The sequence below is a fragment of the Rhinatrema bivittatum genome, chromosome 3 (genome assembly GCF_901001135.1).
Source record: "Rhinatrema bivittatum chromosome 3, aRhiBiv1.1, whole genome shotgun sequence".
In the NCBI taxonomy this organism is placed as follows: domain Eukaryota; kingdom Metazoa; phylum Chordata; class Amphibia; order Gymnophiona; family Rhinatrematidae; genus Rhinatrema; species Rhinatrema bivittatum.
The window spans coordinates 383441869-383458712 of NC_042617.1; the positions used below are offsets into that span (position 1 = coordinate 383441869).

General features: G+C 46.9%; 1 protein-coding gene across 5 annotated transcripts in view; it reads left to right on the top strand.

The window, feature by feature from the left end:
- Nucleotides 1-16844, top strand: part of FILIP1 (filamin A interacting protein 1) — a 324967-nt gene that overhangs the window by 191412 nt on the left and 116711 nt on the right. For all 5 annotated transcript variants that reach the window (XR_003855647.1, XM_029595603.1, XM_029595604.1 and 2 more), the window contains exon 4: nucleotides 5086-5264. Coding sequence is in view for 4 of the 5 variants with exons in the window: in XM_029595603.1 (XP_029451463.1) it covers nucleotides 5086-5264 (179 nt within the window). In the remaining variant the exon portion in view is untranslated. The remainder of the gene's footprint in view (nucleotides 1-5085; nucleotides 5265-16844) is intronic.

Below are 16844 nucleotides of genomic sequence, written 5' to 3' on the forward strand. Positions count from 1 at the left end.
AGCCATGGTAGGCCATTTCCTATGCAAAAGCAGTGTTTTTCGCAGACTAAGTAGCCTAACACAAGGATAACAAAAGATATTTCAAATGTCTTGCATTATTCCAGGCCTGTCACTGCATATATTTAAATGAACCCATTACTACCCATATAATTCACAAGCTGTGTTATTTCCCAAATGTTTAATGCTCGTCCCGATGCATCTGCAGCCTAGCATTCAAGGGGCTGTTCGGCCCCAAGAATGTCCCCCAGGGTCTACCTAGACCCCTCCTTCTCATGCCCCAGCTAACCTTGCAGGCAGCCCATAGTTGCAAAAGTAAAAATATATAAACTTTTACTATACAGGGGAAGCCCCATTTCCATCCCCAACCCCAACCCTTGACTGAAAAATCCAGCCTTGGAAGGCCTGGACCTCTACCCCCCAGATCCTCTTTTTTTTTTTTTAAATGACCCTGGTAGCCCAGCGGACCGCTCCCCCTCCCTGGGCCGCCCCTTAAACAAAAAAAGATCCCTGGTAGTCTAGTGGACACCGATGCCCAGCCCCTGGACCCCCCTTACCTAAAAAAGCATCCTTGGTGGTGCAATGGCCCTCTCTAAGCTGCGTGACTGGGCGGCAGCCATTTACCAAAATGTCGCGGCCCGGCATTTGCCAGGAGGACATCCTGCAAAAGCCAGGAATGAAAGGAAATGAAGGCTGTAACTGTGCCTCAACTTCTTCCTATCAGGCTTTTGAAAATTGCTACAATATATGTTATTGAATTTTCAATAGATTTTACTCATATTAAATGCACTTACCATAGGTAAATGGATTTTTGAAAATTGCTACGATAGTATGTTACATTTACATTTTCCTTTGAAAATTATCCTGTTATTGTGTAAAGACCCCTAGGTCTCCACTATCCCATTTGGTACCTAGTTTAGTCACTAGGCTAAAATCTTCTAGTTTGCAGGCTCCTCCACCGAGGCTTCTCTGGATTGGTCTGGATGCACAATAAGAGAAGGCTGTGCACGGACGGCATTGTGGATTTTAGCTTAGGCATTCTGAATTGGCTTTTGGGTTTTTTAATTTACAGGAGAGTTTTGGAGTGTTCGCCGTCTGTTGGGGCCCACAGCCTGATCCAGCGGAATGGGCATTTCTTTTTGAGATTATGAAGGGGATGACTGCCTAGAACCAAGGGAAGAGAGACTAGGCCAGTACCCCATGGTCTGGAACAGATTGTCTTGGGAGAATGAAAGAGGAGTTTTGGAGAAGAGCTGTTTTTCCTGAGATTTTTGGTTTTTTGGAAGCCTGCTCTTTTCTAAGGAGGCTTGTCCCCCCTGCCTTGGGAGGGCAGGATAATATGCTGTGATTCCTTTCACCCATCTAAGGGGGACAGCAGTAACTTGGCAGAGAAGAAAATAGAAGTATTTTTGTAGAGAGTTTTGTTCCTATTATTTTGGGAGGAATTTTTTCCTACCAGTCACTGCCCACTGAGAAGAATGAGAGATTTTGGTTTTTGAACACTCTGGGAACTTTCTACTACAAGACGTCCAAGCTTTTAACATCACAGAAAGACATACCTGGGAACTCTCAGGATTTCACCCTGAGACTCTGGGAATTTGCTTCAGTTGCAAAGTCTCAAAGGAAACACTAGAAATCTCAGGGTCTATCTGTATACAGCCCAGAACGCCCCTTCTTCAGTAAGCCTGCAGAGAACAGGAGAAGTGGGGCGAGCCTGGAGTAGACACTGCAGGCAGCCAAGTGGGGAGAAACTGGAAAGGGGCACACACAGCACTCAGTCTGCAGCACACTCAGTTAAAGGTAGAGCGAGGGTGTATAAGTCATGGAGCTGTAACTTATAGGGAGTGGGAGCAAAGGGAGTACTGGGGTCAGGGAGAGAGGAAGGGGAAGTATGCTGGGGTCATCTCTGTAGGGGGGGCAGGTGATGATAGTGGGTTGGAGAACGAGAGAAAATGTGAATTAGTTGGGAAGTGATGATAGAGCTAAGGTTACGCTACTGGTGAAGGACTTTACCCTCGTTCACATATGTGCCCACCTAGGACCCTTGTTCACATATGTACCCACCTCTCCCTGTTAGATATTACCCTTATTCGATTTCTTCTTTGGTTGATGTATCCACTGTTCGATCTAATATATATATCATTTGCTCAATGTAATTTATATATCATTTGTTCAATGTTTCTACTGTTTGATGTAATATATAACCTGGTTCGATGTAAATCGATGTGATATGTCTAAGCATGAATGTCCGTATAGAAAAAAAGCTCAAATAAAATAAATAAATAAGTATTATTCCATTCCTTCCCCACCCAACCCTCTGCTAATCAACAGCAATCAGGGTGGCTATAACTCAAACGTTCCCAGAGAGATACATGAGATCCCTGCCCTACTAGGAGCCTACTCCCTAACCTTGAGGAGAATCATCTAATGGATCCCTTTCAATCAGGGTTCCAGGTCTCCCATAGTTCGAAATCAGTATTGGTATTGCTTTTTGATGAATGTTACAGACACCTTGTTAAGGATGCTCTGAGTTGCTGGTTTGCTTGATTTATCCTCAGTGTTTGATACACTCATTCATGATTTGTTCATTGACTTTTTAGAAGTAAAGGGTATTAGAGATAAGTTTTAAATTGGTTCCAGTTGTAGCTATCAAATCGGATACAGCAGGTCACTACGAAGACCAGTCAGTAGGGATGTGAATCGGTTTTTGACGATTTAAAATATTGTCTGATATTTTTTAAATCATCATTAATCATTAAAGAGTGCGATACAATAGAAATTCCACCGATTTATCGTGAAAAAATCGTTAATCGGGTTAGTGCACACTAACGGGAGTTAGGACACAACCTAAAAACCCACCCTGACCCTTTAAAACCGCTCCCTTAACCTCCACCACCCTCCTGACCCCCCAAAAACATTTTAAAATTACCTGGTGGTCCAGCAGGGGTCCCGGGAGCATTCTCTTGCGCTCGGGCTGTCGGCCGATAAACAAAAAACCCACCCCGATCCTTTAAAACCACTCCCTTAGCCTCCACCACCCTCCCGACCCCCCCCCCCCCCAAAAAAAAAAGGTTTTAAAATTACCTGGTGGTCCAGTGGGCCCCAGGAGCGATCTCCTGCTCTAGGGCCGTCGGCTGCCACTAATAAAAATGGCGCCGATGGCCCTTTGCCCTTACCATGTGACAGGGTAACCGTGCCATTGGCCGGCCCCTGTCACATGGTAGGAGCACTGGATGGACAGAAAGAGTTGTAGAGAAGCCTGGAGAGATGCAGGTATGCGGTGGCAACAAAAAAAAAAGATCAGAAGTGGACTGCAAGAGCAGCCTAGTGGTTAGAGAAATGGATTACAAGCCAGGGTTCAAATCCTACTACTGCTCCTCATGACCTTGGGCAAGTCACTCCACTCTCCATTACTTCAGGTACAAATTAACTGGGAGATGCATCAAGCTGTGGTAGGGCTCTAACATGCATTAAACTATAGATATTGCACAATAATATACGTGATATTTTGCATAGCCCTGCCCAGATTCTCTCCTCTGTTACAACGAGCTGCTTTACAGGGGATTTGAATGCGTGAATTTTGCAAATCTATGCAAAGCAGCTTAGGAATAGACAATTTGATGTTAATAAATTAACGTGGCCGACTTAGAAAGCGGTCAGCTGTGTTAATGTAACAACACCTCTTGAAGAAATGGTCATCTAATGCGGGAACATTAGGACCAAATGGCCAAGGTCCGGTGCCCAGACCTTGCCCCAGTCATGTAACTGGGGCAAGGTCGGGTCGGCACCATTTTGAAAAATGGTGCCGACCAAACTCAGGGCTAGGGGGTACTCCAAGCCCCAACACTGGATCCTATGTTGATTTTGGAGATTAAGGGTGCAGGAGGGGGGGGGGGGGGTTTGAGGAGGTGTGGTGAGGTGGGAGAGGGTTCTCCACTAGATCTCAATGAGATTTTCTATCACTTGGGGGATCCAGGGGGAAGGGGTTAGGGGAACCCTATATCCCAACCATTATTTGTTTATCATGGGGGGTGTGGAAGGAAGGGGGATACCTGTCAGGACATAATAGTATTGAAAGGGGAGGTGGGGGATACTCTTTTATTGTATTTTGACAGGGTCATGGGGGCCGTCGTCTTGTGAATATTTATTTTCTATTTTTAATTTGGGATATTGGGGCCACCTCGAGTGGTGGCCCTGGGGTGAGGGTGAGGGCACCTTTTTAGATTTTTACTGGGTTTTGTTTTTTTTTAACATGGCCCTTTAAGGCGATGGCGGCCCTGTGAGATTGGAGCCACCCTCACACATAAAGGGCTGATGCCACATTGTTTTGCCTCGCACCAGGTAGTAGAGCTGCAATGTGCTTTTGGGGAAGGGGCCTGCTATCATGGTGATTACCCACCTGCGATAGTGAGACATCTCTTGCAAAATTAAAATTGTGGCTTAGTGCATTTAGCTATTAGATTGTAAGCCCTCTGGGGGCAGGGAAATACTTACAATACCTGAATGTAATCTGCTTTGAAGTGGTTGCAAAGCAGAATATAAATCAAAATAAATAAAATAAATATGGTAGGGAAGGAAAGGCATGTTTCACAAGTTATTATTGTTAGCTGGGAAATCATTGAAATACTAGGTTACATTTATATTATTACATGCTTGTTTTAACCTTGACTGAGTCCTGGACTGGGGATCTATTGGGATCTGCTGGGGGAGGGAGAGAAAATAGAGGACTGAGGGGTGGAAATGGGAAGAGCAGATTGGATGGGTGATGTGGGATCCAGTTGTGATCTATGGAAAAAGTTACCATCCTACCTTTCTGAGAGAGGCAAATGGCAGGTTTGGTAGTATGAATGGGTCCCCATGTGTTCAGAAGGGTTATGTACAAGTTGGAAAGTCGCAATACTATACCGTTCTCAGACAGCCAGCAGCCTTGGTCCTAAGCACTGCTTTAGTTCAAGCAGCCAAGGGGGTTAACAACAAATTGTTGAACTCAAATTTTGCAAACAATAAATTGCGGGGCTGGTATGCCTGTGATGAAACATGTGCTGCATTCTTTCAGCAGTATCATTCTCCATGTCCCTTTTCAATCAGCTGGACAGGCTGGAGGAAAAGCAGAAGGAAACCTATCGACGCATGCTGGAGCAGCTGCTGCTGGCAGAGAAGTGCCATCGGCGCACTGTCTATGAGTTGGAGAACGAGAAGCGCAAACACGCAGACTACATGAACAAGAGCGACGACTTCACCAATCTGCTAGAGCAGGAACGGGAACGGTAAGTTGGCCAACACATTAGTTGTGGCAGGCAATAACTACTTGCCTGTTCTGAAACCTCATGACTGCCTGTTGTATGTTGTGTTTAAGAAGACTCAGACAAAATAGTGACCACTCTTGGAATTGTTTTATAAAACAGGAAATGGCAACTAATGTACAGTACACATGTCAGAAGCACAAGGTTAAAGATAAGGAAATTCGCAATGCAGATAGCTATAGAGCCCACTCAATGTCATTGTTCCTTAGCAACATGTACCTGCCATGCAGTTCGAAATACTATATCCTTCTGTACTATGCTACATTTTCTTCCCTTAATAATAAATATAATGTCAAAATCTGGATAGTGCATCTGCTTTGAATGTGCAGTTACCTTTTTAAATTGAACGTAGTCTTGGTGTGCTGTCAGAAGCATAGTCCATTGCTGCACGGACAAATACAAAGTTCCAGGGCCACAAATAGCTATCTAGTGCTTATGTTCCGTCACCAGTGACATTTCATTACAGTCAAGATTAAAGCTAGAGCTTCTTTTTGCAGACATTCTTTGCAATTGTTATTTTATTACTTTATCATTTATTTTTCTAAATGTATTCTTGACATTTTGGGGCCCTAGCAGAACTACACTCAATTTACCCCCTCTCATCTGAGCTGGGTGCACTGCGACAGCCCTGTGGCTCAGTGGTAGCGCTTCTCACCGCCATGCAGAGGACCTAGGTCAGCCAGGCCTGGGGATGCTGTGGAGGGAGCGCTCACAATCCTGCAGGAAGGGAATCCCAGTCAATACACAAAAGGTGACAATGATGGGGGGGCAGAGAGTAACCCTGCCTTTAAACCTTGCAACCCCAAATTAAAACATGGTATCAGATGACCTCTCCAGATGCCATTTACTAATTCAGAGTCACCAGTGCTGATGGCAGGGGTGCTGTCTGGCCCTCATCTTCTGGGTCTTTGACCCAGAGCCACCTTTGAAGTTGAGTAGGAAAGGGGGCCGGCAGCCTTCCAGGTTAAGCAGGGTTCATAGGGTAACACTGCTGGCAATGCTAATGCATTAATAGTAGCAGCAACATATCCACATTACATCCAGTTTTGATGCTGGATTTACTAAAGGGTTAACATCCTTTGGTAAATTTGGCATTGAAATCATAGCAAAAGCCCATTTTAATACAGCTTAGTAAATAAACCCCGGGAGAATCTTGGAAGCAAAATGGTATTAGAAATATTTGTCTAACAGTACGCTGCACTTTTTCAGCAGCTTAGTAATCCTGAGGTATGAAAGCAATGCTTATTTGTGGCTGTAAAGTTGTTATGACAAAGTTTTGGGAACATCATGGATTGCGACCAAAAACACGGAACAGACACACACCTGAGTAATGGCACAATCCAGTACGGTTTAATGCAAACAATTTTACACGAAGAAAATTCTTCAGCAGGTTGTACTCAACTGCTTGATTTCACGTATTCATATCATGAAAAGTCACAGACTTCTGTTTTAATGATAATATGCCCTTTCACTTACAGTGTCTATATTCAAGCCACCTTATAAATCCTTTAAATGCAACATTCAGACTTTAATGAAGTTGGAGCTTATTTAAATGGCTCATCCAGTGGAAAATCTTTTCCTGTTTTCTGGATTCAGTCCTTATTTCCCTAGATTAATTTTAGATCTAGAAAGTTGACTAAAAGGCCGATACAGTACAGTGTGCTCCGGCGGAGCGCACTGTTAACCCGCGTTTGGACGCGTGTTTTCGACGCACTAGCTTTACCCCTTATTCAGTAAGGGGCGGATTTTCAGAGCCCTGCTCGCGTAAATCCGCCCAAAACCGGGCGGATTTACGCGAGCAGGGCCCTGCGCGCCGGTGAGCCTATTTTACATAGGCTCACCGGCGCGCGCAGAACCCCGGGACTCGCGTAAGTCCCGGGGTTTTTGGAGTGGGCGTGTCGGGGGCATGTCGGGGGGCGGGGCCGGAGCGCGCGACGTTGCGGGGGCGTGTCGGCAGCGTTTTGGGGGCGGGGGCGGGGGCGTGGCTACGGCCCGGGGCTGTCCGGGGGCGTGGCCGCGCCCTCCGTACCCGCCCCCAGGTCGCGGCCCGGCGCGCAGGAGTCCCGCTCGCGCGCGGGGATTTACGCCTCCCTCCGGGAGGCGTAAATCCCCCGACAAAGGTAGGATGGGGTTTAGACAGGGCCGGGCGGGTGGGTTAGGTAGGGGAAGGGAGGGGAAGGTGAGGGGAGGGCAAAGGAAAGTTCCCTTCTAGGCCGCTCCGATTTCGGAGCGGCCTAGGAGGGAACGGGGGTAGGCTGCGCGGCTCGGCGCGCGCAGGCTATACGAAATCGATAGCCTTGCGCGTGCCGATCCAGGATTTTAGCCGATACGCGCGTATCTACTAAAATCCAGCGTACTTTTGTTTGCGCCTGGAGCGCAAACAAAAGTAGGCTGTTCGCGCTCGTCTGAAAATCTACCCCTAAGGGGCGGATTTTCAGAGCCCTGCTCGCGTAAATCCGCCCAAAACCGGGCGGATGTACGCGAGCAGGGCCCTGCGCGCCGGTAAGCCTATTTTAACATAGGCCTACCGGCGCGCGCAGACCCGGGACTCGCGTACGTCCCGGGGTTTTCGGAGGGGGGCGTGTTGGGGGCGTGTCGGGGGGGCGGGCCCAGTCGTCGCGGTGTTTCGGGGGCCCGACAAAGGTAAGGGGTGGTGTAGACAGGGCCGGGTGGGTGGGTTAGGTAGGGGAAGGGAGGGTAAGGTGAGGGGAGGGCAAAGGAAAGTTCCGAGGCCGCTCCGATTTCGGAGCGGCCTTGGAGGGAACGGGGGGAGGCAGCGCGGCTCGGCGCGCGCAGGCTATACAAATCGATAGCCTTGCGCGCGCCGATCCAGGATTTTAGTGGATACGCGCGGCTCCGCGCGTATCTACTAAAATCCAGCGTACTTTTGCTTGAGTCTGATGCGCAAGCAAAAGTAGGCTGATCGCGCTTCTTTAAAATCTACCCCTAAGGGTAATAGTGCGTTGAAAACGCGCGTCCAACCCCCCCCCCCCCCCCCCCGAAACTAATAGCGCCCGCAACATGCAGATGCATGTTGATGGCCCTATTAGTTATTCCCGCGCGATACAGAAAGTAAAATGTGCAGCCAAGCCGCACATTTTACTTTCAGAAATTAACGCCTGCCCAAAGGCTGGTGTTAATTTCTGCGGGCTCCGGGAAAGTGCACAGAAAAGCAGTAAAAACTGCTTTTCCGTACACCCTCCGACTTAATATCATGGCGATATTAAATTGGAGGTTTCAAAAATTAAAAACTAATTAAAAATTAAAAAAATTTTAAATCAGCCCGCGGCTCAAGGGATGAAAACTGGACACTCAATTTTGCCGGCGTCCGGTTTCCGAACCCGTGGCTGTCAGCGGGTTTAAGAACCGATGCTGGCAAAATTGAACATCAGCTGTCAAACTCGCTGAAAGCCGCCGCTCCTGTCAAAAAAGAGGCGCTAGGGACGCGCTAGTGTCCCTAGTGCCTCTTTTTACCACGGGACCTAATTTGAATAATTTGTTTTAGTGAATCGCGCGCTCAGGAGAATGGCCTGTGCGCGTGCCGGGAAAGCGGGCACTCGCCCACTCTCCCGTGAACTTTACTGTATCGGCCTGTAAGAGTATTTGTAATATATTTGAGATTAAAGTTGATTTAAGCATTTAAAATGCTTAATATTAACAGCAAAATAGAGTTTGCTTTGCTTCTTCCATCCTTGTGCAAGCTTCCCTTACCTCAAAACGCTGATAAATATTTTACTTTAAAAATAGTGCCTGCTTGAATGTACTCCTACAACCTATTGTTTATTTATTTCTAAATTTAGTCGCTCCTGCTGCGGTATTTTAAGTTTAATCATTACTGTTGAATTACTTCATGTTTAGCCCTTACTTACTCAGACTAGAATTAAGCGGCTGCTGATCTCCAATTGTTGTTCGCCACTTTGGATGAATTTCCTATTCAAAAAGGTGGGTAATAAATCCCAGTAATGAAAGAAAGAAAGAATATTAATTGTAAGGATGATTGGAAACAGTGACACAGATCAGGAAATAGCAGCTTCTCCAAACATTCTGAGTCCTGACTTCCTGGTCTTCATTAAATTTATTCCACCTATAACATCAACAACAGATTTAGATTCTGGGTTTGCTGTTCAATAAGGAAGGACCAAGATTTTGTTAACAGATATAGTAAACTAAAAGTATCAGTTTGCTAAAACAGAATAATTGAAGACTGGTGTTTAAATGCAATCAATAACTTATGATCCCTCCCTGTGACATTAGCAGAAGAACCGAAGATCTGCGCCATATAATTAAAGTTCTGACCCAGTGAATCTGGCACGAGTTAAACTCTCTTTTTGAAGTGCTTGGCCATAATTAGATATGGTTGTAGGAGACAGTTGGACTCTGACCCTAAAAACCGATGCTAGGTTCAATGTAAAATGATGTGTCCTCTCACTCCGTGGCCCCCTTCCCTGGTCTCCCCTCTCCACCCCATCACTCTCCTCCTATCCAGGAAGGCACTGGCTAGCTGCTTAGTGCTCTATGCTAATGCATTCCTGTTAGATGTAGTCAGCTTGGCAACACAATCCTCCTGCCTGCTTTTCTGATGATGTAATGCTGAGCCCACATCACCTGCAAAGGGAGCTGAGCTGGAAGCAATGGACACTACAGCCGCCCTCAATAAGCAGTCCTGGAAGTGCTGCTATTCGCTGACTTCAGCTTTCCTTTATTTCATCTGCATTGCTCTACTGAAGGGCCTCTTTCTCTCTCAAAGAAACAGGGCACAAGGCCTTTATTTGGACACTGTATGTGTGTCACAACGTTTTTAATCCGGTGTGCTCAGACGGAAAGATTTACTTTCGGCCCTCCTCACTGAAATGTAAACTATGACTGCAGAGAGGCCCATGTAGTCTGCCCAGTGTGCTTCTTTTTACAATGCCGTAGATCCTTATTTATGGACATTTCTATCCTGCAAGTCTGAAAACACTTGCTCCTAGCAGGCTACAAATTAAAAGTATGACATAAAACATTGAACAAATAACAAATGATACCCTAAACACATAAACATAAAATCTGAAACAAATCAAAATTAAAACGTCAGCAGTTCTAAAAAAAACAAACAAACAAACTTTAAAGAGCAGGCAATAACAACAAAGTGGGTTAGCCATAGGCTTTTTGAAAAAAAAAGGCCTCATCTTTCTTCCTAAAAGAGTCCAATTCTTGTTGAACATTTAGAGGCAATAAATTCTTTGTTATATTGTAATACAAACATGAGTCTTGATCCTGTATAACCAAACACATAATGTGCCTCTGTGCACACTCCAGAATTACGGTGGCTATCAAAATTTTACACTTCTATGAACATTTTTCGCTTGCTTGCATTTAAATGAGGAGTTTTTATCCCCACTCATCACCATACCATATGCCATACCTGTTACAATGTGCAGCTTGTGGGAGGGCCCAGAGAGCTGTCTCACTTACCCCTGACACCGCTTAAAGCCGCACGTGGCAGAAAAGCTGCTCCAGTATGTCAGGGTCTCGCTGCACGGCTCGCACACCAATGCGGTGTCCAGGCTCCACCTCATTCCTGCTTCTTCTGGGTCTCCCTAGGTGTGTGCGCATGTCACGCACTTATATTTAAAGGGCCCATGTGGGAAACCCGAACCCAGCACCTTCCAATGATGTCACCTGCTCCTTCTACTTAAGATGGTCTCGGACAATTAGCAGTAGCTCAGCAATGGGTCTTCTGCTTTGCAGTACATGTTTCTCTTGTTCCTCATTCTTGATCGTCTTGGTGTTCCTGTGTTCCTGGTTCCTGTGCCTCGTCCAGCCTTGCCTAGACCAGCTTTTCTTGCCCAGCCTTGCAACATCCTGTTGTTCTTGTCCAGCGGTGTCTTAATCTGTTAGTCACATTAGTGTTCACTGTGTGTCTTCGTCTACCCTTGGCCTGACTCTCCGGATCTTGACCTCTTACATGGACCTGATCATGATTGCCTGCCACCTGGATCTGACCTCTTGTCTGGACCTGACCACAATTGCCTGCTGCCTGGACCTGACAACGTTTATCTGCATCCTTGACCTGACCTTGGCCTTGTTCTGTTCGGTGTGTCTTGAACTTAATAGTGGTCCCTTGGGTCGAGGCGAGCAAAGACTCTGCCCACAGGGAGGAGCCCTGTGGGCCCTTACCCCGACAGGCAAGGTCTCAGCAGAGATACAACAGAGAGACAACTTTATTGTGCAGCAACAAATCTTGAAGAGCAAGCTGACGAAGCTGGAATCAGCTGATCAGTCCTGAGAACTCCGCAGTGCAGAGAGTCCCAGTGGATACTTATCTAGGCTGGCTTCTGCTGGCCGTGCCGGTAGTGGTCCGCAGAGCGGGGTAGGCCGGAAGCCGCTGGTAGAATGCACAAGACACGATGGATCCGGTAATGGTCCGTGAGTGGGGTAACCCGAGAATCCATGCCACAAAGGTCAAGAACTCACACAGAGGAGGTAGAGGCAGAGGTAGGAAACCCCAAGGATGACTGGAGCAGGATTAGCAGGAGTAAATGAGAACGATGCAGGAACTCACTGAAATGAGAAGAGAGAGAGATGGCTCTCCGAGGAGCAGATAGCCCTGAGTGTGGCAAGGCTCCCGAGAAGCGGGTGACTAGGTCACCCTGTAGTCAGTGAAGAAGTCCCAAGGTAGCGGAACTAGCAGGATGAGATTCCTTGCTAACTCGTAGCTCAGATGGTCAGCTGGGTTTAAGTATCGTGAGTGGGTGATGTCATGCGGTGGGGATGCCCCCGAGGTTCCCACCATGACGTAGTTAAAAGGATGGCAGGCGCACGCGCGCGTGCCTAAGTAATCCCGGATGAAAGATGGCTGCCGGGAGCGCCCACATCGTTCCGGGCATGCCATGAGGACCGGCGTGTGGAAGCGGAGGCCGCCATTCTGCGCAGACTAGGAGCTGTGTAGAGAAAGGAGGTGAGCAGCATAGGTCATAAGAACATAAGAACATAAGAAATTGCCATGCTGGGTCAGACCAAGGGTCCATCAAGCCCAGCATCCTGTTTCCAACAGAGGCCAAAACCAGGCCACAAGAACCTGCCAATTACCCAAACACTAAGAAGATCCCATGCTACTGATGCAATTAATAGCAGTGGCTATTCCCTAAGTAAAATTGATTAATAGCCATTAATGGACTTCTCCTCCAAGAACTTATCCAAACCTTTTTTGAACCCCGCTACAATAACTGCACTAACCACATCCTCTGGCAACAAATTCCAAACTTTTATTGTGCGTTGAGTGAAAAAGAATTTTCTCCGATTAGTCTTAAATGTGCTACTTGCTAACTTCATGGAATGCCCCCTAGTCCTTCTATTATTCGAAAGTGAAAAGAACCGAATCGGAGCCGTCTGCGACCGATGGGCGTAACAGGCCTGACTCTGACTTCTTCAGTCTGCTGCCTGCCCTGACCCCCATGTGCCCTCAGACTCTTGCTTACCAGACTGCCCTAGGGAGCCACCTAAGCCCTGCCAGTCGCCAGAACCCAAGAGCCCAACCTGCGGGGGAGGCGGCTAGTATAGGTGAAGCTCCAGCCTGTCCCACTACAGGGCGCATTTGCCAATTGTCAGCGTAGGCCTCATAGTTTCACCTACAAGGCTGCATCAATTATGCCAGAGCAACTAGGGTTCATACCCACGCCACCTATCATGATACCTTTCAGAGTTAAAAATATTTTATTGGGTGACAAAGCATCTTCAAAAAAACAAAACTGGAATCCAGTAATTGAATAAGTTTCCATTCCTGAATCAGTTCTTGGTGTGCTACCTTTGAAAGCAATTACAGCTAGGAGTCTGTTGGGATAGGTCTCCACAAACTTTGCCCACCTAGATTTGTCAATATTAGATCATTTTTCTTTATTTTTCAGGCTCTGTCAAAATCTTTGGGGACAGCAGTCTTCAGGTCATGCTACAGATTTTCAATTGTTTTGAGGTCGGGGAACTGGCTAGGCCTGTTCTGCCTCCCACTGGCATCAGAAGAGCAAAGATCATACTATAGTGGCTGAAGAGAGAGAAAGGATCTGGTGGCTGCCAGTGGACCCCACCTTGCTGGCATACGAAGAACAAGATAAATTAGGCAGGCTGCCATGGAGCTCATCCCATTGGGGCTGAGGTGAGAGGGAGTAATTGGCGGCCATCAGTGGACCCTATCCCACTGGTGGCAGAAGAAGAGACCCAGGCCCTGAGAACCTATGTAGGTTAGTGTGTGTGGGAGTTGCGGGAGCGTCTTCCTGCCGCCGCGCAACTTACAACAGCGGTCCCTGTGCCCGAGGAGGAGGTGAGGAGGGCCGGCCATGGCCGCCCGCAACTGGCGTTCATAACATCATCAAAGACTTGAATGTCAAATGGCTGGGGAGCAAGTCCTCAGAACGTATAAAGAGGTTAAGGATAGTGCACATAGAAAATCCCTCAGCAGGCTTGGTGATGATGTGGAGAAGAACTGAACATTACTATGACAGTCCTGAAGTCATTGAAGATGTTCTCCTTCAAAGAACTGAGAGACAATCATAAGCTACAAGAACTTGGAGATTCACTTCTAGAATTAGAAGTTGCCAAGGCTGATCCATATCTTTTCTGAACATTACTCAGGAGGTGAAGTAAATTGTACAAAAACTGGCACACAGCCTGCAGGAAAAGTTGGTTTCCCAAGGCTCAAGATATGAAGTAGAGAATAACATTGCTTTTCATCCATTCAGTTTTCTCCAGGTTCATCCAGGGTCAAGCAGTAGCAAGAAATGATCAAAGTTTTAAGTTTGGCTCATCAGGTATAATCACAGATGTGACCAGTGCAAACCACCCTCGAGATGGAATATCAACTAAAAGGCATGATAACATGAAAAAAATCATATCTGTACATAAGACAGAGGTGTCACCTGCCAAGTCTGTACTTCCTACTTACCTCTCCTCAACAAGAGGGTAGGGGACCCAGTCAATGCCCTATACACAAAAAATCTCACCCTCTATAGAAATGCCGTGACTTTAGGAAAAAGAATCTAACAGAACATAAAACTTGCTCAAAGAGTAAGGAATCTGTAACAGATACTGCTCTTCAATAAGCCTCTCTAAAGACTGTAAAGCAGTTATTAACTGCCTGATTCACCGAGGCTTTTCTCCCATTCTGTCTCTATGGAAAAATACCTTGATGAATCAGGCCCTAAATGTGCAGAATATAACACTAATTTTGTGAAGAATTTTTATGCTAGTGCAAACCCACTTATTAAGATTTAGTCTGTCAACAGTTCTTTTCCATAGTAAAAATGTAGAAATACAAAACGATATCACAAATAGCCCCAAAATTCGAGATACAGTCTCCCAAATTCAGTAATAACTAAATGTCCCAACACCAATGTGTTGTTTCATAGTAAGACTGCATACCAAAGACTGTCCTAGCACTCACTTCTGAACATGGTGACTCACTCTCACATGGTGAGATGCCGTGAATCTGTTATACAGTGAGGTGTATACCCAACGAGAATCGCCTGCTTTAAGATAAGTTACTTGAATATTTTCTCCTGATGCAGTCTTGCTACAAAACACCAACTTGTGAGGGACATTTAGTTCTATTCTAGTTTAGTTTCATCAGACCACACAACGTTTTGCAACATGACAATTGTGTCCACTGATGTTCCTTTGCATACATCAAACACAATTCAAGGTTGGCTTTCTTGCTCGATGGATTCCTTCTTGCTACTATAGCATACGGCCAGATTTGTGGTGTGTTTGGGATATAGTTGTCACATGCACACTTTGACCAATCTTGGCAATGAAACTTTTAGCCATTGGCTTCTTGGTTGCCTCCCTGATCAGTCCCTTTGCTTGATCTGGTTTGGAGGGACAGCTTGATCTAAGCAAGGTCTTGGTACTTATCAACCACGCACTCCCACTGTTGTGTTATGGGTGTGGATCCTTGGGCCGACCGGCAAGAAGAGACGGTCGGAAGGCAGACACACTCAGCGAGGGAAGGATCTTCACCTGGAAACCCGAAACCCCACCAGAGGAGCTGTTAAGGCCCGGGTCGCTAGGACTTAGGTGGCTTCGCCCTGGAAGTCCGAGGTCCCCCCAGGAGGAGCCCGTAGGAACCCGGACCGCTGGGACTTAGGAGAGTCACAGGCGTGAAGGAAAACCGGGGGCGGACTGGAGTCTGGACTGGCAGCTGAAGACAGGAACGAGGAGGCGTACCGGAGTCTGGGTAGGTAGCAAGCAGCGGATCCGTGAGACGAACCAGAGTCGGGACAGGCAGCAAACAGGCAGAACGAGAGGCAAACCAGGATCAAGACAGGCAGCAGGCAGGCAGAATCGTGAGACAAACCAGGATCAAGACAGGCAGCAGGCAGGCAGAATCGTGAGACAAACCAGGATCAAGACAGGCAGCAGGCAGGCAGAATCGTGAGACAAACCAGGATCAGGAACGCAGGAATGCAGCAACTAACTCTCTCCAAGGAGTGACCACGTTGCAAGGCAAAGCAAAGAAGAAAGCTGCGGGTTTAAATCCCCCGCCGGGGCTGACGTCAGAAGGAGGGCGGATCGGCACTTCTGGGTGCTGGGAGCTCAAAAGGACTGCCCTCGCGCGCGCGCGCGTTCTCTTGCAGGGGGCGGAGCTATCATCGAGCCTTGCCGGCGTCCCCACGAGAAGGACGCCGCTGCCATGCGGCCAGGCCAGCCCGGAATCGCGCGGCTCGCGGCGCTGAGAGGAGACCCGCGGGGAAGGTAAGGACCCGGTCGCTGCGTAAGCGACTGGGGTCGCAACACCCACAATTGTGGTGGCTCACAAAAGTAAAACGTACACAAATCATAAACACATTTAAAGCAATGCCTCACAAAAACATAAAAATTGAGACCAATATAACACAACAGAAATACTGACTGCCCTAGTGTAAACAACCCCTCGCTGCTACCTTAAGGACTGATCATGCATATTTTACGCCAAATGTAAATGTGTGCGAAGATTATAACATGAATTAATTCAAGGATGTAAGCCTCAAAAGCTTGCTTGAACAGCCACATCCTTACTGCTTTTTTAAAGCTCTGGGTATATGACATTACTCTGAGATGTTCAGGCATAGGGTTCCAGAGTATTGGATCGGCCACTGAAATAGCTTAGTCTCTAATCTCCCCTAAGTGTGCAGTGTGCAAAGCTGGAATTTCTAAAAAATTCCTTGTTTGCTGAAGTTAATGTCCCCTGGGGAGTATGCATCTGCAGTGCTGATCTTAACCATATTATCTCAGTTTTGTTAATGCAATAAATATGCATGAAGTAAATATGCATTTCCTGAGTCTTCAGTAAACAAATTTATCCTTGGAGATAGCCTGAAAATCTGAATAGCTCTGGGGTTTCCAGGACAGGTTTGTGAAGCCCTGTGCAACTGCACCATCAAAAAATATAGAAATTAGAAACGCAAAAGGGCAACAAAGAAGGTTAATAGCAGGGGATAATGGAGGGCTCCAGGGTTCAGGCTGGGAGTCAGCATTTGAGAGATGAAGGATAGAGGAGAGGTAAGTAAAAAGATGGTGGAGGAAGAGGATGAG